Raw genomic sequence first — 27,475 nt, 5'->3', positions numbered from 1 at the left:
AGTTGATTAGCCTCAACAGCTCCAGTATAGTCTCCTTTGCTCTGTTGTACACAAGTTGTCTCTTTGTTCCCAAGCTTCATGTGGGGTCACCTCCTGTTATCTATTAGCTATTCAGAAACTATTAGAATCAATGGTTTGTATTTCTGCTACCAAGTGCTATCATTTTAATTTTTATCACCATCATCATCATACCACTTTCTCTCTCTTAAAAGAGACAAAAAGTCACTAACAATGCTTAAAACAATTAAATGCATACATTAATACCTAAGAAATATAAGCACTAAAATAGAATTAAACATGGGAGTATTAAAAGTTAAAACCAATAAAACCATTACAAACTATTATACTACATAAAACACTACATAAGCTCCCTGAAGATACAACTGTAGCAATCAAAATAAGGCAGGCAAACAGCAGCTCCCTAACTTAACACAAATCCTTCCACTGAAACACACAAACTATTTATGGCAAAGTGTCACCTTCATAAACCAAATTAAGCCAGATATCAGAGACCTAAAACCTTACCTCTCCCTGCTGGCTAATAATTGGCACGGCATACTGAAGTTTAACATCACAGAAAAGGCACTCCAAAAATACATTTGCTACACCAATTAAGTTGTGATTTTCTTGTGCTTCATAAAAGGGGTCACCTCTTTTTCCAGTAAGTCTCATCTTTTTAAAAAGAAAAAAAAATCAAAAACATAAATGATACAACATGCATACACATTATACTGAATATTATAAAATACGTCCTGTAATGTCACATTTAGGTTTCTAACCTAACCTCTACAAAGCAAGTGAAATAAAGGCAAAAATACAAAGAGAGAAATAATCCATCTTTATAGTCTATTGAAAATTATCCGTTAAAAGGATCACAAGCTTATTCCATTTCAAAATAATTAAGGCAAAGACTATATACATATACATATATCATTACATATTGAAGACATAAATAACGAACCTGCCATGCTGTTTTTAAATGCAAGCACTACATTTTACATTAGAAAGAGTAATATGCTGACAATAAGTTACAAAACATGTTTATTAATTTTAAACAACTGAACACATGGTTGCTTGGAAGGAACTCATTACCAGGGACACACTAATGTTTAGATTATTCTCAAAGGTGTATATTGACATTAAATTACAACAAGATAATCAACTAACATAAGTAAATTATAACTGACAATGCAGTCTGACAGAGATTTCCTTATTAACATGAGATTTTAGTAAATAGGATTTGCAGAAATATGCTCTTTTTCAAAGGAGAGTATTGGGAAAGAACACTTTAGCCACACTGAAAAACTGATTCAGTACCTCATGGGCATTCTCTTTCCATTCTTGATAGAGATCTCTCATATCAATTAATTTATTCTCTAGCTTTTCAATGGTCCACACTTGAGTGCCTTTCCCCTTTCTTCTTGCTTGAATAGCAGGTTCACTTACTATTGCACCTCTCTGAAGAAAGAAAGGAAAATGAACTTAAAACACGTTTTTTAAAAAGTTTTATTTTTTTCAACTTAAGTTCTAGAATACAATGTAACACATATGCCTATTATTATTTGTCCAACATTCAGCAATGGCATCTAATTGCCCAGTTCAATGGCAGCTACAACACTGCAGCCCATTCATCAGTGATGCTACACATCACTCTTATTTACTTGTTATCTAACCTTACACACTTTACATAACTATCTTAAGGTTTATTATTGCTTTGTAGTGATAATGTCCTGAAGTAATGCCCATTAGGAAAACTTGGGTCAAAATGCCGAATTGTAATGGGAAGCTGAAAATGGCTGCCAGGAGGGGATTAGAGAATGACCACAAAGTGGAGGAAGAGAGGAAAATGGAGTTTCAATTTGATAAAGTGGGAAGAACCATGCTTGCCACTAGAAAAGGTAAGTGGGAAAAAGAACAGGGTGTAAAGCAGCAACCGGTAAATAATTCTTGGGCCTCATGGGGCTGACAGATTGGATTACGACAAAGACCATTAGAGCAGGTGTCTTTGGAAGCACCTGAAGTTTAGCCTCAGAGGTTCGCATTGAGTACCAGCAATGGAGTTGTCAAAAGGATGAGGGCACTGGAGTCATGAGGGTCTCAACTCAGCCAAGAGTTGAGCCCATGTCAACTTCACCTTGCCAGTGTCAGTTCAAAACCTTGCCTGAATCTTAGAGAGTCATGCCCCTGCCCTTTGATACACTCTATTCCCCAGCAGTCTCCCATGGGCTGTGTTTGGCTATTTCACACCAGGTCCACCTACTGCCACCTTCACACATAGAGGTACATGACTTCTTTGATAAGGAACAAGACCTGCTTGTGTATAAAAACAGCATATCAGCTGAAAAAAAGCGGTGACTCTAGAATACTAGCTTTCTGCCCTCTGCAAAATGAAGGTATCCATGGTTCAAACAAATAATATCCCAGCTGTCAATGAAAGTTTTAAGTCTGTGAAAGATCCACCATGTCCCCTTGCTATGTGTATCATTTAGACATTAGTCCTACAAAAGTAAAACCAGAATTATATTTTTTAAAATAAAGGCTAGTATTTTATCAGCAGAAAACTAAACCACACCTGTCTCTGCATATATGAAAACAGCACAGAAAAGAATGCTGTCTTTCTACTGTTGGTGTACACATAAAGATTGTACACGCTAACTGATACAGAAAAAACCAGAAATATTTTATATATTTTAAAAAAATGTTTTTATCTCTAATCTTTTAGCTAATTTTTATTTATTTGTTGCCTTGGGAGCCCCTGAGAGCTAATATAGAATAGTTTTAAATAAAATAAAAAATATTTGATGGGTTGCTGTGAGTTTTCCGGGCTGTGTGGCCATGTTCCAGAAACATTCTCTCCTAACGTTTCACTCACATCTATGGCAGGCATCCTCAGAGGTTGTGAGGTCTGTTGAAAACTAGGCAAGTGAGGTTTATATACCTGTGGAGTGCCCAGGGCGGGTGGAAGAACTCTTGTCTGTTTGAGGCAAGTGTGAATGTTGCAATTGGCCACCTTGATTAGCACTGAATGGCCTTGCAGCTTCGAAGTCTGGCTGTTTTCTGCCTGGGGGAATCCTTTGTTGGGAGTTGGTATCTGGCCCTGATTGTTTCTTGTCTGGAATGCCTCTGTTTTCTAAGTGTTGTTTTTTATTTACTGTCCTGATCTTAGAATTTTTTAAAATACTGGTAGCCAGATTTTGTTCATTATTTGACTCCAACTTTTTATGTGCCCAACTCTTTCTCATCCTTTATCTTAAATCTATTTCTGAATCCAAACAACTTGTTTCTGTTAAGGGTTTATACAAAATACCACTAATTACCAGTTTTCTTACCTTCCTATTGGCACTCAGATTAGCAGCAGGGATCTGCAGTGTAACTTGATAATCCGTCAGCTTGCTCATTTCTTCAGCCAAGAAGTTTGCTTCTCTTACTAGAGTATTGGCTTTAACTATTTGTTCTCTCAGTTTTGCAAGACTCTGGCGAAATAACTCATCCCTGGAGAGCCAAAATAAATACTGTGATATAGTATTCTAGATTGAAAAGATCAATTTCTTTGTGTGTGTGTGTGTGTGTTCTCACTGGAAGGATATGAACTAAATCTCAGGATTAGAATTTTGCTTTTAAAAGTTTAAAATAACTGCACCCAATATTTTCAGTGAAAGATAATTGTAGACATAAGAATCCTTTGTCACAACATCAACTCTATCTGTGGGTGGTATCTATTTTGCATCTCTGCTAACACCTGTGAATACAACTGTCATGTCAAGAAAGCAACAACACGAGATGCTATCCTATAAAAACAGAACACAATAAAGAACGTCTAAACAAAACTATGTGATAGACTGTGATTCTGAAGTATTTTTTTTCCAAAAAATAATAGAATAGAATTTCATTTAACTGAAGATCTATTTCTCCCATTTTGAAAAATGAAAACAGTTCCAGACATCATAAATAGCAAAGATTTTTAGCATTTTGCTACTTGACTAGAAGAGCTCTGGATACGTTGTACAAAGCAGCTCAGATTTGGTCATACAGAATTAATATGCCATTCAATATTTCAAGATTTAGGTTACATGCTACCCTTTTAAAGAGTAGATTAGATAAAAATCTGCCTTAAATGCAAATGTTGTTTTCTTTAAATCATTAATTCACTCATATGTACATAACTCAAAGTCCTTCAATTTCAAAGAAAAATAATCCTTACAAACAACTCAAAGTCAATTTTAATCTCAAACACCTGCCCAGAGCTCTTATTTCTGACCAACCACTTACGTCAGCATTTCATACTTCCACTAACTTCATACTGCTTCTTCAAACTCTGAAGGCTCAGTTAAATCTAATTCCAGTATGCATAGTAGGATCAATAAAGGGCATAAAAAAGCCCACTTTTCTCCATTTGGCAGACATGGTTGGTCAAATGAGTACCCATTGCACCAGGCTATCAAAGAGAATAGTCAATACTTATATACAATTCCTGAATCTCTTTCCAGCTTGTTTCCTGTGCTGAATTAACAATGCAACAATAATGGATACTCCAGTATATTACTGTATTACTTATGATAGGATCAAACTGGACGGTATGTTTTATGACTAAGTTTGTGCTTGTATTCATATATTGGTATTTGTTTACAATTGCATAATTGAAGAACATAATGTAGTGGGTGCAAATAACATTTTACAATGAATGAAAACACGCTTTCAGTTTTTCTAGTGGAGAACTCAAGTATCTACCCTGTTAACATTTAATGTGGCATTTGTTCTATTTGTTCCAGCCAATTAAGCCTCAAAAACATACCTCTACAAGTAAACTTGAGGCCTTTCATCAGGATACCACCCAGGCAGGTATCTGGTAGATCTAAATTATAGTTATAGTAGATATCGCCAAGCTATTAGAGATTCATGTGTCCTGGATTTTAGGAAAGCACCATTGATCATATCTTTCTCCATTATTCAACTTCTGTCCCATCGTTCATCATTTGAACAAATCGCCATTGTTCTCACCTCTCTTCTGACCAGAGATTCACTTTCTGCTGAGTAGTCTGGACAACATCTGACAGTCTGTCACTGCAATGCTGATATCGCCTTTCTGGAGAGAGTTGCTGGCGGAGTTGTTCTAGTTCACGCTCATACATAATCCTCTGCTCTTCTAAAGCACTACGCTTCTCTTCCAAGTATTGTTTCTCCAAGACCTGGACCACATTTTGTACTGGATCTAAGCAGAAAGGAAGTCTCAACACCTTAGGATTTATTATCTTCTTTTGCTGTTATGTTGCTGATATAGTAGCATACTTTAGCTTTGTTGTTTCTAAAACACACAAGAACACAATCCCACATTCTGTCTCTTTTCTAATATCTAATGTACCTTTATCACACATGTGATATAAAAAAGAGTGAAGGAAACATTGAAAAAAAGGTGATTTAAGAAGTTTATGAAGATTCACATGAGTAGAGTTTTTGCAAAATAGTGACAAAAGTAACAAGATTAAAACTTCAGTCCAAAGCCTACTTAATGAGAAATAAACCATGCAAAATTCTGAGTTTTACTTCCAAGGAAAGATACTTAGGATCAGTCTATCAGAATGAAAACAACTACAAGTAAACAATAGAATTTATTTCATATTCCTCTATTGCTAAGAGAAACTAATCAATCAATAAATCATCATTATTAATTAACAGAGAAATCTATGCTGTTGTAAGGCATTTTCAGCAGCCCTGAATCATTACTTCCTTACCATTACTATTTAGTGTCTTCATTATAACTTCCATCTGTGCAAATTCATAGTTGTAGTCTGGTTCTGAAGAAGCTTCACTAGCTGCATCGAAATCGTGTTCTGCTAACAGCATTTCTTTTTCAGAATCTTTCAACCAATCCCGCCTCTTTCTCTTAGGTAGATTAATTCTATTTAAAACATTTATTAAACTATTTATTAAAGCTCTTGGTAGATGCACAAAAACACAGGGTAGAAAAAGAATAACTGTTTAGATAAAAGAAACATGCTAAAGATTCAAATAGTTTTTAATTCTTACACAAGTTATTAAGATGAGTACGCTTAGCCAATTTAGGGCCTTTCTCTTGCTCAGAAATAAACCTTTTGTTTTAAATGCAAGGCTTACTGAACTGCTAGATGCTATAAGGAAACAGGGATAAGGAAGGTAGCTAACAGTAAACTAGGGCAAAGTAAGATGGTTTTCCTCTTTACAGGAATATGATGATAATTCGGAAAAAAAAGAATCTTTCAGCAACACAATTATTGAGTTAGACTTCTTAAAAGTCTAGGCAGGTTTGACGTAGTTTACACTTATTCCTCATAAGATTAGGAACTTTGATTTTTCCCAATTCTGAACTGTCATATGCACGGACCTCTTTGTTAAAGCTATATAGATTTTCACATGCCATAAAATTATTCACTATTAACATAGTTCAATAAATAAGTCAGGAAAATATAAGTAAAAATTACCTAAAAAAGTGGTTGTTTCCCCATAAGATTCTATCTCCATGCCAAAGTTGTGTTATAGAATATACCAATGTGCCATTTACACAGGATCTACAAAGAAAACACAGTGTTCAATTTCTCAGATGATAGGATTTTTTAAAACTAAAATCTGCTACATACTCTTATTCATTTCAGATCACAGGGGTTGTACTTAAAGACAGAAATACAGAGGTAAGTCCATTCCTTCCTTCCCACTGGTTAATACTGACATTGGGTCTAGTTGGAGGATATGCAATGTGCCATGACTTCTTGGAATTATGTTACAGAATTTTTTTTTACTAAAATGAATGTATATTTGAGATAGAACAAGTCTGTATTGTTGGAGATGACATCAAGCCTTCTCTAGCAATCTGTCTAGGATCTTGTTGCTTACTGTTTCTTGTATGTTCTGATGTGCAGCTTCTTTTACTTTATGGTTTTTGCAGACCACATGCTTTTTTCTCTCTTTCCTTTTGACTATGTGACCTGTTGATAGCTGTTTTGTTGCAAGAAAGATGCCCTGGCTGGCTAGCATAGGGAACCATCTCAAAGTTATTTGATAGTTGTGAGTAAACCAAATATGTTATTTCCATCAAAGTCTACTTCATTTTTGTCTCTTGAGTGTATGATATGAAACTAGTTGTTTTATGGGAGAGTACCTGCTGGGCACTGAATTAAAAACACTTCCAAATCTCTTCTGTTTTTTTATTCACTGGCAAATCTCTGTTTATCCTGACAGATCAGAGATTGTTGGTTATTCAGTCTAACAACTGGAACCATTGCCTAGTATAATTATATTTGGTTGTATACTACAAGAAGAGATTCTGCTCTAAAGGGGTTTTTTTTGGCTCTTCTCTAAAAGGTTATGTTCTCCAAGACATATTATGCTTCATGGACCATCCAAGCCCTATAAAATATTGAAGTGTGCACAGGAAACAATTCTGCACCCCAATCAAATGTTATGTATCCACTAGGCCTAACTCTTAATTCCACTGATCTCATAGTGTGAGTTGAAAGTCTGTAGAGAAGCATGAGAAATTCTGAGAGGAGAAACAAGCCATCTTCTTACCATTTTCCATTTCAGTTTGATTATATGAGTTCCCAAAATGCTACAATCACCATTATCATGGCTTCACAAGTGCCCAGGAGAATCTGTCATATTTCCTGTCACTTTTGTTCATTTATCATTGCTTTTGGATCTTACAGCATGTTGACATGTTTTCCCTTTGCTTAAACTTGTCTGTTCCCCACTTCAGAATAAATTAATGAGTTTATCCATTAATTAGATGGAGAAGATTTTTAAAAATTCAGCATTGTTAATTGAACAGTAGAGGAAACACTGATCTAGTTTTCCTGCCTTCACAAATTAAAACATGCATGAAGCAAAAACAAACAAATGTGGAGTCTTTGTTAACTCATGAATACTGTATGTCACAAGAGGCTGATTGCTACCGACAAACAACAACTATTGCTGCAGCACCTCCTTGCTGTGAGCAAGGGAGACAGGTCTTCTATTTTATCAATGTAGCATACAGCACATACATTTAAGTAATTAGGTCACAGGCTGTTCATTGTAAGCAGTCTGTACAAACTTGGTCAAAACCTTTTTAATAAGATACATACATATGCCACTTCCTCGGTTATACAAATTCTACCAGAATCAAATTACTTTAATGGAAGAAGTAGATCTTATAGTTTAAAATAAAATATGTTAATACACTTTGAAAAAAATCTGTTTTAGTGGAAAATACTTTGTATGTGCCAAAAAAAACCCATGAAAACAAATAAATCTTTTGTATCTAATCTTCTCAGAAATATACCTTTTAAATAGTTGTATTTTTCTCACTGCTCACAAAAATCCAGATGCCGTAAATAACCACATGGAACATTTTAATTCATTTCCATATCACAATTTATTTTAGATTCCTATTTGAATTAGCAATGAAATGAGTCAATTTGTTGCCAGTTGTAACTCTGGCAACAAGGCTTGTGCCTATTTAGGAATTTTGGATGCAGCACAAAGAAAACAAATCCTATTTAGTTATAAGTTTTTTCCAGTACCATGCTTCTTTGTTCTTGCCAGTCAAAAATGACTAATTCCAAATAATGTAATCCTACCACATCAACAGTTAATACCATCTGTTTGGAATTCTGTATTCTTAAGTCCACAACATTTCAGTAAACCATAGTAAAGCATACCTCACAGAAAATAAAAAAATGTGGGACAAGCAGCGGCAATTTCTACACGTTTGTTAAACTGGCAAGTCTCAAAAATGAAGCCAAGACAAATAATTTAAACAGGAAAATGTTTTAATAGTATTTCTCCACTATGTTTCTGATTTCAAAAAGATTAAAATATAACGAAGGGGAAACAAGTGTTAAATGTTAAATGAAGCACAATTAAGTTAGATAAAAAGAATAGCAAATCCAGAAGTTCTCAATTGTAGTATTATCACCATGTAAAATGAAACAGATTTCCTGTATTCAAGATTTCATGCAACAATTAGGCACAATAACTAACCTTAATTAAATAATTAAAACTTAATGGCCTTCAGAATTTTAAAAGAGAAACAGTTAGAAAAAACATTAGCCAAAACACTGAATTAAAATATAGTTGCCAGCTGAGGTGCTTGTGTGTTGATGTATCAAGAGTATTGCAAAGCAGGATGCATCATTATATCACAGATTTGTGTAGAGAAACTTTTGATTATGAGAGGCCAGATGCCACAATCCTATATGACTCAGTGCAGCATAGTAGGTCCTCATGTGGTTCTACACATACACAACTTACTGAACAGTCTTTAAAGCTCCTTTCTGTGCTTTGTGGGAAGGATCACAGAAATGCCCGGTTATACCCATACAGCCATAATGTAGTGCTGAGACCTTTGAAGGACTCTAGCAGATCTCAGTGCTAATGTAATCATTTCACCAGAGAATGGCTTGATGATTCTGGGATCTTGTCAACTCCACCCAAAATATGGAATGGTCATGAAAGTGGCTTCAGAGACTATTCAGTAAATCAGGGTACCTTTGGCCCTAAAAGGCACAAATGCCTTTATAGGTGAAATTTATACACCCATATATCCTTAACAGACTGTTAGCCAGAGTGATCTTTTGTAAATCAAAATTAGTTTTATAGTTGTTTTTACCTTGCATTTTCTTTTGGCGAGAGAGTAACTTCTCCATCTGGAGCAATGTCTATTTCACAGTGCTCTGGCTGGATCCCGATCCCAAACAGCTGTATGTCCTGTGAGGTGTCGGCACCAACCCTAGTGTGGTCCTGGGTGAGACAGAACAAAAATAAGACCAGTTTCTTCTACAAACTCAAAGACAGATTTACTTACAAAAATGTATTTGCTAAACCTGACCAGGAGAGCTTTAAACTAAATGGGAGGAGGGAACTGGTATTCCAGAAAGCTGTGGGCACCAAGTACTGGAGCCAACAGTGTAAGTACCCAAGAGTGGGCAGAAAAAACACCAAGGAATCAGATGGCATGACTCCTGGCCTTAGATGTCTATGTACACTATATCTTTTAGCTATTATCAGAGGATCTAACAGTATGTCTTTTCTCCTACAAAATATGCCAATCATGGCACACAAAAGGATGACCCTGAATTCCTAACATAAGGAAGTAAATAATAGGCATCACTGAAACCTGGAAATCAAACTTTGCCAAGAATGTAAGGTCTACTAAGTTCCTCATCAGTTTAGCACACCATTTCATTATACTGAAGGCACAGAAAGACTCATAAAGATCAGTTCTTTGGGACTCATCCTAACCAACAGAGGTGAACTGGTCAATGTGGTGAAACTAGTGGGATCCTTTGGTAGGAGTGACCACATCCTCTTGGGATTTGTTAAACAAAAGGAGAAAGCAGATGTGCACTCAGATTTGACAAATGCTTATTTCAATACGCTTACTGGGTGAGAATCTATGTTCAGAAATGTTCAAAAGAGGGGTAGCTCAATATGCATTGATGTTTTTTAAAAATTGAAGGCACAGTTGCAAACAATTCCAATGAGAAAGAAAAATATGGAAAAAAGAAACCAGGGTGAGTGTAAAAAGAACTTTCATATGAGCTGAGATCCATGCATCATGAACTCCTTCCTTTCTAAGCATTTCCAGTATTTTCCTAATCCTATTGAAATCAGATTTCTTGAAGTACAGAGGCCATGCCTATCGATGCTGACTACCCTTTTTCCTATATATAACAAATCTCGAGAAAATGATCATTGTTATAAAGAACTAGGTTAAGAAGCAGATTTTTCAAACAGTGAAAATTGAGAACAGTTACAACAAATTCAGATGACAAAGAACTGTAGGAAACTTTATAAAGGGTTTCCGTAAACCAGGTTCCCAGCTTCCATAGGCTTCATTTGCACTCCACAGAGGTTTGGAGCAAACGTTGTTTTATTTACAGCTCACACAGGCCCGTGGAATTACCGTATCTCTCCTTACTCTGCCAATTTGCCTGTCAAGTGGTCAGATTTCAGGGTGGGATTCCCAGATCAGACTGGGTAAGAGAAATTCTCTTTCTGGTCTACCTATTGGAAATAACAACCTTCTTCAAGCCTCCTCTAGTAATTGTTTATTATTCAGTTTGCTTACTGTTTTATATGTATGTTCTGGTATGCAGCTTCTTTTGCTCTATGTTTCCTGAGAGGTTGTAGGAGAGGCTGCAGACCACATGATCTGATCTGAGACTGCTTAGACCTCAGACTCCATTTTAGATTCCTCTTAGACTTTGGACTGCTAAGAGTAAACACTTCCTGTTGCTGTAAGAAATATGCCCTTTATCATCTGCACAGAGAAACTATCTCAAACATAACTAAAATTGGACTGATAAGCTATGTACCTGTGTTATGCTGAACACATGAAGTTGTGAGTTAACCGAATATGTTATTTTACCAAAGACTACTTCATTTTTGTCTCTTGAGTGCATGATATAAAACTAGCTATTTTATAGGAGAGTAGATATATTTTGGGCACTAAAACCCTTCTGAAACTGCTATTTTTATGCACTGGCATGATCTCTGTTTTCCTAACAGATCAGAGACAATAGGTTGAGTCCAGTAACTGAAGACATTGCCTTGCATATTACATTTGGTTGATACCACTTAAGAAGATTCTACTCAAATGGGTTTTTGGCTCTTCTCTGAAAGATCAAACTTTTACAAAAGGTTATGATCTCCAAATGGCAGTGAATGCTATTTTCCAAAAACCTTGTGCACAAAACTATTCTACAACATGCCACTCAGTCTCCTTTTCATGATCTTCCTCAACCCATTGGCCCCCTTTTCATTTGCATTATCTTCTTCTGTGGGTTTGTGTATTACTATTTTTCTTCTTATTTTGTCACAGCTTTATTAAGTCACATTATTTGTTACAAACTTATTTTAGATGGTAAAGACATTCTAGATCTTGTTCGGGAGGAAAACGGAGCCAACATGTCTATTCTCTTCTATTTTGGGAATCCTCTTAAGGGATCTTGGTGATTCAGCTTTTCCAATATATGTCAGTACAGGGAATGTGGGACCAGCTTCAATTCTATGTGACAGAGGAACCATGCAGTGGTTTGTACCGATACTGGTTCCTTCATATTGTTATTCTGCAGTTTTCTCCCAGTCCCAATGCTGGGGGTAGAGGAACATCATTGGCAAGGATGAAATAAATATATAAGTGAAGTAAATAAATACATAAGGGGGAGGACTGGTGCCTGGATCCATGCTCTATGCACATCAGCTGAGCTAATAAAACTCAGGGCATTTTTTTTCTTTTCTTCTATTTTATCACTAGGACTATAAGCACTGACTAATACGCCTTTGCATTTTTGAAATTGCCCCTGTAAATACTCACACTTAGAATCAATTTAGACAGAATACAATAAGAATACTAAATCTGCTATATTTTCAAGATCCAGTTGCACAAGTGCTGGCTTAAAACCTAAAAAATTAAGTCAGAATCAGACAATTACTAAATTCAAAATCTTTTTACCTTTAAGTAATAAACCAATAATTCATTGAGTGCAGGATCTGCATTTAGATTCACCAGATAACACTTGTCTTCCCCAACCTTGATACCAGAAGATTCCAGGGAAATACCCATACTCTCTAGCTGTTTTTGTCTCTCCTGTAAAATACATAGAAAATCTGAAATTCATAAGATGTACCTAGCAGCAGTTTTAGCAGCAGCAAACTAAAATGTTATGGGCTGTATCCAAAGAATCACAAGGGGAAGATAAACAGCTACTATAATTCATGTATAAATGTTTATACAAGAGTTCCTAACAGAACCGTAACAGAAAGGTTCTAGATCAGTTTTCATGCTCTCACAGTTGCAAAAGACAGAACAAGCAGAATAGCATCTTTGTTTTGGATGCACTTTTCTTGACCTCTACCATGAGGTGTAAAACTAACTTTTTAAAATCAGTAGCAATGTTCCTCATGTTCAAGGGAAGCAAAAAGAGTTATTAGTAATGTTCACCAACGTAAAAGGACAGGACTGGAGCAGATAAGTGACATTAATATAGGAAAGACTATCCATTATATCCATTACATCAGCTCACCAGTCTTGGAAACCAAGACTAGTAAAGTCATGCACATTGAGCTACAGCTTTGAAATGATGAAAAAAGAAACACTGTACTTACTGTGAAGGTTCATTCTGGGATGGCAGGACCCAAGATTCTTTTTCAGTTGAACCATTCAATTTAGTTAAGAGATGCAAAACGACTACCCAATTTACTTGAACTGAATGTTCACCTTTTTTTGGCTAAATCACCTTGCCAAAATTAGGATGCACATTAGATTCGTAGAATACAAAGAAAGTACCTGGAATTCCTATTTGAGGGAACCTCATCTGTAATTTAGTGGCCATGGCTCAATGCTATGGGATCCTGGGATTTGTAGTTTGGTGAAGCATCAGTATTCTTTGGCAGAGAAGGCCCAAGGCCTTGTAAAACTACAGCCCCCAGGATTCCATAGTATTAAACTCAGGCAATTAAAGTGGATTCATTCTACAGCATAGATGAATCTCAATGTTTCTTTTCCATTGCTGAGAGTTTTGGTGTTCTAACACTTTTGTTTTTAAAAAAGGAAGTAGGTAGCAACTGTAATAGCCAAATTACAAAGCATGTATCATTTGCTGCTGCACATTACATTGGGCATCACATTTTGGCTTCAAGGTTTTGAAAAATGAGGTACACATTAAATTCAATGATGCATTAGACTTGAGCAAATACAGATACGTGATTTAGCTTAAAAGTTACAGAAAGTATTTAAATACCTGTGCAATTTCTTCTGTTTTTCTTAACTTCTCTTCCCAGGTGACAGTCAATTCTTTAATAAGTTTTTCAGATTCCTCTAATTTTTCCTTCAATTCTGGTGCCTTCATTGCCTTAAAATAAAAAAGATGGCAATGGTAACCTATTTAAGATTCCTAGCCATCTTTTTTTAATTAAACAAATAAATTCTGAGGGGAAAGCATGAGGGTTGTAAAGAGTGTCTCCTCTTTGGGCACAAATACTTAAAATATCCATCCTGCTCTTCTTTCTCTTTCTTTTTGTATGCCAGGAATTCAATTTTTCCACAGTGTTCCCAATGTTATAAAAATGCTTATCTTCTGAACAACTTTGATGCATTCTTTTGAGACTTGCAAATTTTATTCTTGAGATTAGTAATTTTAAAGTATGTTTTTGTTTTTATCAATGATTTCCTCTTATTGTATATGCCTGTGCTGTAATTTTGCTGCTATAAGCATAAAGGCTGTGTGTTGTGTGCGTGCGTGCACGACATCCATTTATCTTGATCCAAAACTATTGTGACACAAATTTCACAGAGGATTTGGAATCAGTGAGGATATTGTAGCCATATTTCAACAGGCTGACTTAACTTCTTCCAAATTTTTAGTTGTCAAAGTTACATAAAACTATTTCTTCTGCACACACTTCATGAAACATCACAACTACATTTTTCACCAGCTTTACCTCTGCCTGAGAAAGCTGTTCTTTTAGCTTCTCTACTTCTTCACGTAGTTCTCTGATGACCCTGGCGTTTGGATCTTCATTTACTATAGCATGATTAACAATTCTTTTAGCTCTGTCAGCATATCTCAGTGTAGAGAGTGTTTCTTCGTAATTATCAGCTGCCGGACTGATTGTAGCTATCATAGCTGTTTGGCTATTTCCTCCCAAGTTGTCCTAGACAGGTTGAAAATATAAATTAAAAAAAAACTTAGCATAATCATAATGATATATTTTATATTTATAAAATATAAAATTAGCACAATATTTTCAAAATTATGGTATATTACTTTAGTTGCACCCAACATATACTGCACTGAATATTTGTACGTTTCACATTAGAAATGGCTGCAAAATCAAAGTGAGAAATAAGTAATATTTTGAAAATATTAGGAAAGGAAGCAAAAAGCATGTCATAGTAGGAATAGGCTGAAATTGCAGATTTTTCTCAGCTCACTTAAAACCAAACATGGGTTCACATGAAAACATGATAGTAACAATCCATGACATTTCATCTTTCTCTTCTATGCATTAATCAAAGTAAGGATTTACCTTGAGAAGCCAGGTGAGCACAGAATCTCTATAAGGCACAAATTTGTTTTTCCCCTTTCCTGCTGCTTGGTCTGCAAGTGATGAGATAACCAAACCTAGTGTTGAGAGTGACCTAGAAGAGCAGCAAATTGTTATGGCTTGAACACAAAACCAATGATTTGACATAATGTTTACAAGAATCAGTCTGGCAAGAAAAAACTGGGATGGCAATGTAAAGTGAACTAAAATGTTAAGATTTTAAAATAATTTATGCAGTAATTAGGATGTGTAGAATGATAAGACAGCATTGTGAATCCTATGGATTGCAGGGCACAATGAACATAAACAATAAGCTACAAAGGAGTGCTCTGTTGTGCCACACACAGATGAATAAAGTGCAGACCAAGGAAGAGACCACCCAGGAACATGGCAGATACAAAAAAGACAAAAGCAAAGAAGGAGTAGGATTTCACAAGGAATTTGGTCTTAAGGAAATAATAAAATCATCTCAAATCAAAACTGCTTTTCAACAGAAGAATCCAAACAGAAAAACGGTAGATCATAAAATATAATAATAAGGATAAATATTTAGATTTACTTGGGTTTTAAAAGCAGTCAGTAAATGCAACTTTATGGATAACAAGAACAACTGTTCTGTGAAGTTCCAAAATAAAGATTCGAAATATAGAAAGTGCAACAGAACTATTGATTTCTAGTACTACAATGTACTAAATTGCAAAAATAAATTGCTCTTATCTGGCAATAAACAAGATTAAAATCACATCTATTCAGCAATCTAATATGAAATATATTATAAGAAATATTACTGTAAGTTTTCATAGTTCATTTCCCTTACATATGTGAGTATATTTTGCTATGTGCAACATACAATATACTGATAACAAATTCTTAAATTAAAGGAGAACAACGAGGGAGGGAGGGAGGGAGAAAGAAAGAGGGGTGATAATAGAATAGCTGGTGAAGTCAAGGGAATCGATTACATGCTTGATCAGACTACGGTATAAATATTTGATTATATTCCTGTACCTTCATATTACATAAGGATAAGTTCATAGGTGAGAATGGGGAGGTGGTGGGACTGGGGAAAAATACTGGTATTTTGATTGTGGAATATCAAGATTACTGTTTCTCTCTCTCTCTCGCTCTCTCTGTGTAAATATATTCCACAGTAAAAAAAATTAACCCCCCCCCCCCAAAAATCAAAGGAGAAGAGACATTTTGAACCGAGTGGAAGTTGAGATAATGTATGCTCAAATATATACCATTTTAACATACATAGTTCACAAATGATTTGTATTAAACTACAGGGTGCGTTCAACGCCACTTTTCAAGGAGCTCCATTGGCTGCCGTTTATTTTCTGAGCCCAATTCAAGGTGCAGGTTATCACCTACAAAGCCCTTAACGGTTTGGGACCCACCTACCTTAGAGACCGCATCTCCCCCTATGAACCCGCACGATCTCTTCACTCGTCGGGGGAGGCCCTCCTCTCGCTTCCACCACCCTCGCAGTGGCGGTTGGTGGGGACGAGGTAGAGGGCCTTCTCCGGCGTGGCCCCCCGGCTTTGGAACTCACTCCCCAGGGAGATCAGACAGGGCCCCACCCTCCTCTCCTTTCGGAGGAGCCTGAAAACCTGGCTCTTCTAAAAGGCCTTTGATGATTGACCCTTGTAGGTTTGACCTATTTGCCTACTTAGCATAGACCCACAGGTTTGCCTTCTCAGTATTATACTTAGCACTTTAATGACTACGTCAGCTGGGCAACTACCCCTCCCTGATGACTTCGACATAGTTTGCACTTTGGCCCAGATCCATGATTTTAACTCATGTTTTTAACACCTTATTTTGTATGTTGACCTTTTATGACCGTTTTTATCGATATTGTTATTTTATTGTTGAGTGATTTGCTTTATTGTTTTGCTTGCTTTTATATTGTTGTGTTTGGGCATGGCCCCATGTAAGCCGCCCCGAGTCCCTCGGGGAGATGGGGCGGGGTATAAGAATAAAGTTATTATTATTATTATTATTATTATTATTATTATTATTATTATTATTATTAAATAAGGGCATTTGTACTCATTCATTTGTGCCTTTTTTATATGTTCAAAGTGAGTTTCCCGTTTCTGTTTTGCGCTGTTTTGTCATGTACAGGGGCAAACATGCCAAACAACTACGGTAAGTTTCAAATTCTAGTAATCAATTAAAAAAGAATTAAGTGAACATTTGGTTCCTTTTCAAACATAAACTTAATGCAATAATGAAATCAAAAGCTTATTAAATAATTTAAGAATGTTTACACAAAAGCATCAGTGTAACAGCTTTAACAATAATGGTTAAATTGGATCTACTCCAGGTTGGGTGAAAGGATCTTCTACATTCCTGCCACATCTTGCTTCTAGTTAAACTCAATTTCAGATCACAGGTGAAATCAAGATGCAAAAATTCACTTTGGAAGGACTCAAACCCCAAGTAATCATAACTTTCTTGGGTACATGCTTGTGATGAGAAACTCAGGATGTCATGTGTATCTACGAGTAAGTCACACTGGACATGGTAAGACATACTTTGTCCTGGGCTTTCAACATGTTTCGTGGATTATAACTGATGTAAGTGCCAGCATTTTCTCAAGTAGCTGGAAAATATGTTCCTGCAGTGGCAGAAGCTGCAGTAAACTAGATTCAACCCTTACTTTAAAAGTTACCATGGATAAAAGAAATACCAACATCAGTACTGGGAACAGGGAAAGAAATTAGTATATTCATTCACACTAGAGCAGTGGTTCTCAGCCTGTGGGTCCCCAGATATTTTGGCCTTCAACTCCCAGAAATCCTAACAGCTGGTAAACTGGGTGGGATTTCTGGGAGTTGTAGGCTAAAACACCTGGGGACCCACAGGTTGAGAACCACTGCACTAGAAGAACAGAAAATAAACACATGATGAAGAAGCTAACTATCAAATTCTTGTATATTGTTATGCAAATAGACTTTCAATTGATGAAAAAAAATATTTTTCAATGTATTAACAGCAGAGGAGCTGGTACATATAGATAACTATAAACTATGCAAATAAAATTGACTGTGGCTTTACTAACTGTTTATACTCGATAGTTTTATTGCAAATAAATCAATACTTTTTAAAGTTCTTTTAAATTTAGAACTCTATGGATTATTTTTTCTTGTAAATACCTGTAATATATTAGTTTTTCCTATTTTCTATGAAAATACATTCCCTATGGGATATAACTCCATCACTGAAGTTATGGGCAGCTTGGACATCTTTAAAGGCCATACGACTTTAAAACTGTAACTTTTATTGTTAATTATTTTTACAATTCTCTAAAGATTCCTGCAGTTATTAAAAATGTACATTATTAGTAGGGTATTTGATGCTATGCCTGCTACTATCCTTAATAGTTTTAAAAAGCTATAATGTATGATCATATTTTCAGTGAATTGATGCTTTTACTCCAAGCTAAAGTTCTCACATTAATCATATGGCTGGCTCATTAGTAGCGTATCATAAGATTTCAAATGCAAAGATGTTATTTGTATGCAACCAGCTAATCCAAAACTTGATTTGATAGGTTTTTCTAATGGTTGGAGCTACAATTAATGTCTGCTTGGGGAATTTCATTTCACCAATGCACTTACTTGTTTATATTGCTGCCTTCCTTCAGACGTTCTCCTGCTGCTCCTGTTTTAGATACTCTTTCACTGCCAGCCAAATCTACCAGGCTGACTTTGCTCACTTTCTCTCCAGAATTCTAAGCAGAAAGACAAAGACACATAAAACATAACAACCAAGAGGTCTGCATTAATAGCTGTCATGACTTTGCAACAAAAGAGTTGGATAGGTAAGAAATCTTTTACTTCAGCAAAATATTATTGGGGTTTTAAAATGCTAAGATACTTAGATGTTATTGTAATGCCTTCATTATAACTCAACATCTACAAATACTTATAGATATGAATTTTTCATTCAAAATAAATTTGTTCTGCATTGTAATTTTGACATTTGATTTCCCAACTATGAGAACTACAAGTTATTAAAATTAATAACTGTACCCAACTTTCATTTGAAAATGAAAATTTGTTATCAAAACTGCCAGAAAGGTGTACCAAGAAGAAAAAATGAAGAATACCTAAACAGTTACAACTAAGTATGAAAGCATTCTTTCAATTCTTTTCACTACAGATGCACCAGGAAAAAAGATTGCCTTATTTGCAAGATTCATTCTGTATATATGGACAAAAAATACATACAGGGATGAGGCAGCTTGCAAAATCTTTTGGATTACTCTCAGGACATTGCAGTGCCACAGAGGTTTGTCTTTTATATTCTGTCAAGACTTCTCCCTGATGTTTTCGCTTTTTACATGTGGAGAAACCTCCATGGGGGCATTTTCAAACAAGTGATCACCATGTGAATACTAAGATTTATTCTGAACAAACTGTTCAAATACTTCCCTGAACATCTCAGTGAATTGTAGCCCTTCTTCAACTGACCTGTCCAGTAATTAATCAATGTCATTTAACTTAACTGTCTATCATGAGAGAATTAATTTCAGGCACTCAAGATGGGCAACAGACAAAAAAAATCTCTGGTATAATGTCTTTCAAGTTTTCTAGCCTGCTCTTTGAAGGCACAAAGTAGAATTACCTGACAAGTAATGCTCTATACTTTTTATTAAAATTGTTTCCAATTTCTGATAGCAGAAACACACCTGTCCTTTCTCACAAGTTATTACACAGAGGGAAATTCTAGACACACTACAATTTATTTAAAATTCCTTTATAGGATAGAATAAAGCAACACATTAAATGTTTGGCTGGATGATAAATAAATATTTAAAATATATTATGTATTCTGTAATAGCAAAATAAAATATGGTCTCTCATGGGAATGCACATGCTTGGCAGAACACATGTTCCATGGCATCGTAAAGCTACCCGTTGACATTACATGTTATCCCTTTAGGTTATTGTCCCAAATTAAAGAGCACTATTTTTGTTATTTAATCTGAAGCATAATTTTTTAAAAAACATTTCTATTCAAATTCCTTTTCTAGTGCAAATCTTAAAGACCAAAATCTTGTCTCAGGGGTGACACTGAATTCATTTGATGGTAATTATAAGTGCATATTTTAGATCACACAACCAATATAACTTTAAAAAAACCCCTTTATGTTCAATTCACTTACACCAGACTGGAGATCATAAAGTGTCTGAGTAATTATAATATTAAATACAGCATGGGAGCGGCTGCTTTCCTCATTCATATTGGTTGCTGCAACTGTTCGGGACTTGTTTCCTTCTGACATCAATGACTCAATATCCTGAAGCACAACATAAAACTATAGATATAACATCATTTTTTTTTTCATTTGCAACATTTTCTCACAACCCGCCCTAATAAACTAGCATGCTACAAAATGTGAAATATGATATTGAACAAATAAATAAATGGGAGTATAATCTAAACTATTTCACTATTGCACGTGAACTTTGTTATCTCCTTCCTAATGTAAATTTATTTCACAATGGGCTGACCATTCATCCAGGTGCCTTCCAGAAACACTACTGAAACCTAATTTCTTAGCTGCCTTCAGGATTAATCCCATAGTTGAAAGAAATTTAACTGATTTTTCAAATAATTTTGTTGTTTTGCTTAGGTGGAAAGGAAGTTTGGGTGCCAGCCTGGATCATCCTGGAATTTATTTATGTTCCTGAATAAATAAATATGTCTAAGTTTACTTTTAATATATTCTTTTCTTACTAAATGACAACCCTAATAAAAGTGTTTTACATACCAGCAAAAAGAGAAACCAAGAGAGAAAAAAGCAAAAAGAGAACCAAGAAAGTAGGAAATGATGGAAGAAAGTCCAATAGCCTGGGAGCAGCCCATGTTCTTGCCAAATGTGTAATAATAATAATTCATTACCTGCCTCTTCTTGCAGTGGTGGGACCAATATCTTAAAGATCTTAATATTTACAGCAGTTACAAAATATTTAATCCTATTTACACTAATACTGCTCTTTCTTAAGTTGAGAGTTATTTCATATAAAATTACTAGCTTTTACACATGTATAAAGCTTATGGATTACTTCAAATAAAATTAATATTAAAACTTCACCTCTCTTCCAGAGCCCCTGGTGGCACAAGGGGTTAAACCCTTGTGCCAGCAGGACTGCTGACCGACAGGTCGGCGGTTTGAATGTGAGGACAGCGGGAGAGCTCCCTCTATCAGCTCCAGCTCCCATGCAGGGACATGAGAGAAGCCTCTCGTAAGGATGGTAAAACAGCAAAAATCCGGACGGCACCTGGGCAATGTCCTTACAGACAGTTCTCTCACACCAGAAGTGACTTGCAGTTTCTTAAGTTGCTCCTGACACAAAAAAACCTCCCAAAAAACTCTCTTCCAGCCCCAAATCTAGAAATAGACAATGACTGAATTAATTTATAATCTGCTAACAGAAATATTCTTGTTGATATAAGATTAATAATAAATTAATAAATTTGTAATAAAATAAAGAGGAGCCCCTGGTGGTGCAGCGAATTAAACCGCTGAGCTGCTGAACTTGCTGATCGAAAGGTTGGAGGTTCGAATCTTGGGGCAGGGTGAGCTCCCAGATAGCCCCAGCTTCTGCCAACCTAGCAGTTTAAAAACATGCAAATGTGAGTAGATTAATAGGTAACGCTCCGGCGGGAAGGTAATAACGCTCCATGCAGTCATGGAGGTGTCTATGGACAATGCTGGCTCTTCGGTTTAGAAATGGAGATGAGTACCAACCCCCAGAGTCAGACATGACTAGACTTGATGTCAGAGGAAAGCCTTTACCTTTACTTAATAATAATAATAATAATAATAATAATAATAATAATAATAATAATAACAACAATAATAATAAATAGCTATTAAATATTTGGGATGTATTTATATTGTCTATATTTTTCTAGCAATTGATTAAACATTGATGCATACATTTTAATTGATAAAATTGTGAAAGTTTAAACTACTTCCCCCATAAATATTACATATGCACGTCCCTCTTCTCCATTCAAAGAATAGGTTCTTCTATTTCACCCACTCTGCTGTTTACCCAGCCTAGTACAGACATGTGCTGTGGCTTCCATATACGTTGTCCCTGAATCCACCCTTCGCAATACATTAACTATAATAGATAGTTATTTTTACTTACCTCAAAGCTAGTAACAGCTAGCTGAGACAAACCATCTACGTATGGACCCAAAACCTTGTGCTCACGAACTTTGAGTGACTGGCGACTCCTTTAAAAGAAAAAGTTCTCATAATTTAAAGTTTAACAATAATCATCAAGCAACATATTAATCTTTCTTTACAGGGAAATATTATTTATTAGAAAAACAAAGACTGATTGCAGACTTTGATGGGACAAGATTTCTCATAATATCACACATAGTCACTACCGTTTTCACCTTACTTTCGCCGCTTCAACACTAAAGGAAATATGGAAAAGACTGTTGTAACCACATTGACAGCCTCTCTCACTAAGAGCCTGGTCCTCTACTCTGTCCTCTACTATTATTGTACAGAAACACTAGTGCTATAGCAGTAAGAGTAAATGTCGTATCTCTACAGTGAATGCTAATTATTAAGACAGATAGCTGTTACATTTTTTCTTGTGGAAAAAGATAATTTCTGAAGAGCATCCATCTAAATAACGAGCACTAACTAAAGGGATGACATTTTACTTTAACTTTGCCAAGTAAGGCTGAAATAATAAGTCTGTTGGCAAAATATAAGCAAAGATTTCAGCCGTATGCTGATCTGTTTTAGTGACCCTGATCAACTCCACTTTGACAATAGCTGAAATCTCCCTGTGGCCTGTATTGCTTGCTAAGCTTTGCTATTTGTGATGCTAGAAATGCTGGAACTGCAACATTATGTGCCCAGGCTGGCAACCATACATTATGGTTACATATAGTGTCAGACTCTGAAAACATCTTCTTAACAAGCTCTTCAAAGATCCTGTGCTAATGTCATAGTCCACAGATAAGGAATACCACACATGCATTAGATATTACTCGTATGCACTTTGTCATTGTCTACGTAACTATGAAGTTTTACAAAACACTGGTACTTGAAATGAACTTCAGTGTTGGACTGAAAGTAGTGCTGGGACTTGGTCGATCCCTAGGCCAAGGTTATTGTTTGTTGTTTGTTTGCTTCCCTTCTGTTTCAGGGCTTATCCTAGCTTCATCTGGGAAATAGTAGGGCTGATATCTAAGATTCTACCCAACATGTCTAGTCAGATCTACGATAACATGGGACAGGCATAAACTTGTGAGATTAAATGTCAGTCTGCCAATTCACATATAAAATTGGGATGGGGTGATATTTTAAGATCCAAAGAGTACCCAGAAGTCAGGACTCCTCTCACCTTTGTATCCTTTCACTCCTTTAATTTCACTCTTCTCTGCTTTACACATGAATGAGGAAAAGCCATATTTAAGGATGCAAGACTACAGCTATAATCTGAGCCTCAATGCACACATTCCCATTTTCAATTTAGCCATCTTAATTAACAGAAAACAGTTACTCACCCTTTAGGATCCAGTAGATCCCTGACCTTTTCATTATAGATTTCCATATAGGACACTTCAACTTTGAAGGTGTGTGAATCATTTTCTTCTGATGTTATTCTCTGAAATAATGCACAGCAGAGGCGAGGGATCAGACCCAGCTGCTCTGCATTGCCCATCATTGAGAAGGATTTTCCTGAGCCTGAAAGAGAATAAATATATGTTAAGGCATAATAATTGGACAGCAAATTTTGATTTTTCATATGTTTAATGAGCGTTGACTGTATACTATTTTGTAAACCTGTTTATCCTTTTATATTTTATCTTTTTTCTTCCTTTTTTCAACTTTTGATTGTCTGTTTTATATCTCATATATGCACAATAAAACAATTTAAAAATTGAAAATTATATAATCTTGCAGGAGAACCTACCCACGTCTAGAGAAGTGTTCTCTTTAGGCCTCCACAACAGTTCTATTGTCGATATCCTCTGGAAGTTCTACTGGAAATTCTGCTGAAAGTGGACCATAGAATTGCTTTTGGAGGCTTTGAGAGAACACTTATCTAGGTATTTTCTAAGTCTTCCAGCACATTATATGGTAAGCTTGGGCCAGAGGTCCAAGGCATTGCTCATTTTGGATAAGAAAAATAGCATTCCACAGAACAGATTCCATACAGCCATAGTTTATGATGAAATGCTTATGATAGAGAGAAGTGAATCCAGTTAAGGTGAAGTTCATGCTGGAGAAAAAAGACTTCAGTGAATCGTTCTCTATTCTTCAAATGTGGGAATATGGCAAGACCCTGGAGCAATGAAACAGCACCACATGAAAGATAGCACTCTCTCACCTGTTTGTCCATAGGCAAAAATGCAAGCATTATATCCCTGAAAGGCTTTCTCTAGAATTCCTTCTCCAAGGCACTTGAACACTACTTGTTGACCTATAACATTTAATACACAAAAGCAAAACAAAAACTTTAAATATTCAATATGTCCAGAAGAAATATAATCCTCAATTGTAAAAAAACCAAACAAACCAATAAATAAAAATAAAACAGCAACATTGTAAAGAATTAACTCAATACCTGAATCTATGCCTAATCTAACTTATTTCAACAATAACAGGAAAAGCAAAATAGCTAACAAATTTGATTTGACAAACTTTTATCAACTCCAGCCTACTTCATTAGAGGCAGCCTTTTAAAACAACACCTTCATTAAAGCCAGTGTTAATTTCTCAGGCTTTCCAAGTGTCTTAAGATTTTTTTCCCCTTACAATGCAGCTTTCTCTTCTAAGATTCTATGGAGCTGTAACAACATGATCTGAGTGGTTTCTATATCCCACGGTTTCTTTCTTATCTAGAGTCATAATTATTTCAATTGGGGGGGGGGGGGGGAGGGGAAATAGCTAAATGTAGCTAGAAAATAAAGACTACATGCAAACATCTAAGTACAAGAAGGCATAGAAAGGCACAAATCATGCCTATAATGATACACCATAAGGAACAGCAATCATCAGGTAACAAGATCTCAATACAGAAGATACTGAGAGTGCCTATCTCACACCTCTACCATTTATTCCTCAGTCACTTGTCTCAGTCAAGCAAACAAGTAATACACTATATACCTGCATATTTTGCAGTGTTTGATTCATCCATTGACCAAAAGCAATAATCAAAGGCAAACACCTACATAAGAAAATTCAAAGAAAAACTTTTAAATTCAGTATTTACACCATTTGATTAGCAAAATAATATCTGCACATCTGAAAAAGACATCATTTAAGCTCAATGTTTTACTATTAAGATTTCTGAGTATTTCAGCTATTTTATTTCTTATTGGGATGAATACACCAAAAACTATCTATATGGTACTAGAATCTTAAAATTGATCATCAATCTCAGCAGGAAAAGTAGCTTTCTGTGATAACACATATATAGGCAGTGGGCTAATCTAGTGACTCGCCATGTGTTCCAATAATAAGTTCTAACCTGGCTGCAGACCAAAAGGGAAATGCAGGGTGCACTCTGTCTCAGGTGCAAAACATGGGGTGCAATGGGCTCCTTATTTGCATGATTCCTCACTGATGCACCAGAAAAGAGAAGAAGGGCTTAGCTATGAGGACCAGTGAATTGGGGAAATACATTGATATCCAAATGGATTTAGGTCCAGGACCCACAAAATATAAAGTCTATTATTATATTTACAAACATCTAAATTGATTCTCCCTTACTAATAGTCTAGTTCTAGTATATGCATCTGTTAAAGCAGATCTGCTAAATATGCCTTTTAGCCATATTTGACTGTCAAGGAATCAGACTTTCATATGATTAATCAGGCAACACAATAGACTGTTTTACTACTTACTAGCTTTTTTCTATCCAATTCTCAACTTTTATCTGCCCTCTTATAAACTTGCTGTGTAACAGTAATACAGGAAACAGCCATAAATCACATTATTAATCAGAACACATTGGATATAGCTTTTGAATACTCAGATGTGTTATATAATATTGTGAAAACAGCAAATGGACTGCATTCTGGCAGAACAAGGAGGGTAAGAAGGCCACTTACTTTTGGTTGTTTCCTGCCGAATGGAAATCCAACAGTGGCAGAAGAGGATTGTCAGTTTATCATCCACATAAGTAGAAAGAGTGAAAAAAAATGGAATTATTATTAGTGCCTGAACAAACAGTGTACTCTGTATGTACTTGTTGGCAATATTATTCTAATAGGTTTAGGTATTAATATTTACTGCTCTAGAAAAATACTTTCCTTTCTCTTTGAAAATCAACATTCATCATGTCTTTTCATCTGACTTTCATTGACAGAAAGCCTATACTTGTGGATGTTTTTTCCATCTGATCTGCAGGAATTACTGTTCCCTACATGGCACAATAGCACAACATACACAGCAGTGTTCAGCCTTCTGAGAAAAAGATTGAGAGATGACATGATTGCACTTTGTAAATATCTAAAATGATGTCATTGACAGGAGGAAAGAGGTCTGTTCTCTGCTGCCTTAGAGGATAGGACCACTAGTCGTTTTATGTGCCTAAAATCAGAAACCAACATATTTCTTATCTGTAGCTAGTAATACAAGAGGAGGAGGAGACGATAAATTTTAATTTGTAAATATATTTGCATCTAAATAATGTTGGGATTTTATCCTCGTAAAAATAATAGAACACTTTCCTATTCTCTTTATTGCTTTCTGCTTTGTTTGGGAAGAGTTTAGTAAAATCTTTTTCATTAGACAAAACTCTAGTTATCACAAAGTTTCCTTCAAATCACTATTCAAATTGGGTCTGCTATAGAAAGAGGAAGAGTATTTCCAATGGATGGTTAACCAAGATGATTATATAACACTTTAGCCAACTCAAGTTGCTGTGATATTTGCAATGCTCAGTCTTATTTCTCCATGGTTATCTCAAAGTCAAAAGTAGCTTTTATCTTAATCTCTTTGAAGAATAGTCATTGCTCAGTTTTAAGAATTTGTTTTGTCAGTTATAAAGTTCACTTCCTTTTAAACTGAGTTGTGATCATTTAGGAAAAAATCATTTTATATCTAATTTTTTAAAAAAATATTAAGTGCTCTTTTTAATAGAAATTATTAGTTTTTATTAGCTATATACAGTAGAATCCCTGTTATCCGAGTTAAATGGGCGGACCTCATCTCGGTTAACCCGGATAACTCGGATTACCAGGCCCAGGCGCCCTCCAAAGGGCAAAGTTTCCTCCCTTCGGCGGGCGTTTGGGCCTTTAGAGAAGCTCGAAGCGCGCCTTGTGCTTCCCTGGGTCCAAGCATATCCTAGAGTAAATGAGTTCAAGTGTGAAATGAGGCTTAATGTTGGGTTCTCTTTTGGGGAAGATG

At 35.7% G+C, this 27,475-nt stretch overlaps 1 protein-coding gene across 9 annotated transcripts in view; it reads right to left on the bottom strand.

The window, feature by feature from the left end:
* The window catches only part of kif13a (kinesin family member 13A), an 84,578-nt gene that overhangs the window by 28,122 nt on the left and 28,981 nt on the right, over positions 1–27,475 (bottom strand). For all 9 annotated transcript variants that reach the window (XM_062980682.1, XM_062980680.1, XM_062980681.1 and 6 more), the window contains exons 3-20: positions 26,176–26,188; positions 25,229–25,289; positions 24,450–24,542; positions 23,623–23,803; positions 22,239–22,326; positions 20,240–20,374; positions 18,690–18,802; positions 15,043–15,154; positions 14,455–14,667; positions 13,755–13,865; positions 12,467–12,601; positions 9,620–9,750; positions 6,456–6,542; positions 5,730–5,896; positions 4,999–5,209; positions 3,330–3,492; positions 1,318–1,458; positions 526–672 (exon numbers count right to left, since the gene is read on the bottom strand). In XM_062980682.1, the coding sequence (XP_062836752.1) occupies positions 526–672; positions 1,318–1,458; positions 3,330–3,492; positions 4,999–5,209; positions 5,730–5,896; positions 6,456–6,542; positions 9,620–9,750; positions 12,467–12,601; positions 13,755–13,865; positions 14,455–14,667; positions 15,043–15,154; positions 18,690–18,802; positions 20,240–20,374; positions 22,239–22,326; positions 23,623–23,803; positions 24,450–24,542; positions 25,229–25,289; positions 26,176–26,188 (2,302 nt within the window). The remainder of the gene's footprint in view (positions 1–525; positions 673–1,317; positions 1,459–3,329; positions 3,493–4,998; positions 5,210–5,729; positions 5,897–6,455; positions 6,543–9,619; positions 9,751–12,466; positions 12,602–13,754; positions 13,866–14,454; positions 14,668–15,042; positions 15,155–18,689; positions 18,803–20,239; positions 20,375–22,238; positions 22,327–23,622; positions 23,804–24,449; positions 24,543–25,228; positions 25,290–26,175; positions 26,189–27,475) is intronic.

The sequence above is a fragment of the Anolis carolinensis genome, chromosome 4 (assembly GCF_035594765.1).
Source record: "Anolis carolinensis isolate JA03-04 chromosome 4, rAnoCar3.1.pri, whole genome shotgun sequence".
Classification (NCBI taxonomy): domain Eukaryota; kingdom Metazoa; phylum Chordata; class Lepidosauria; order Squamata; family Dactyloidae; genus Anolis; species Anolis carolinensis.
Note: the sequence above shows the minus strand (reverse complement) of the source record. Positions and strands in the feature narration are given on the sequence as shown.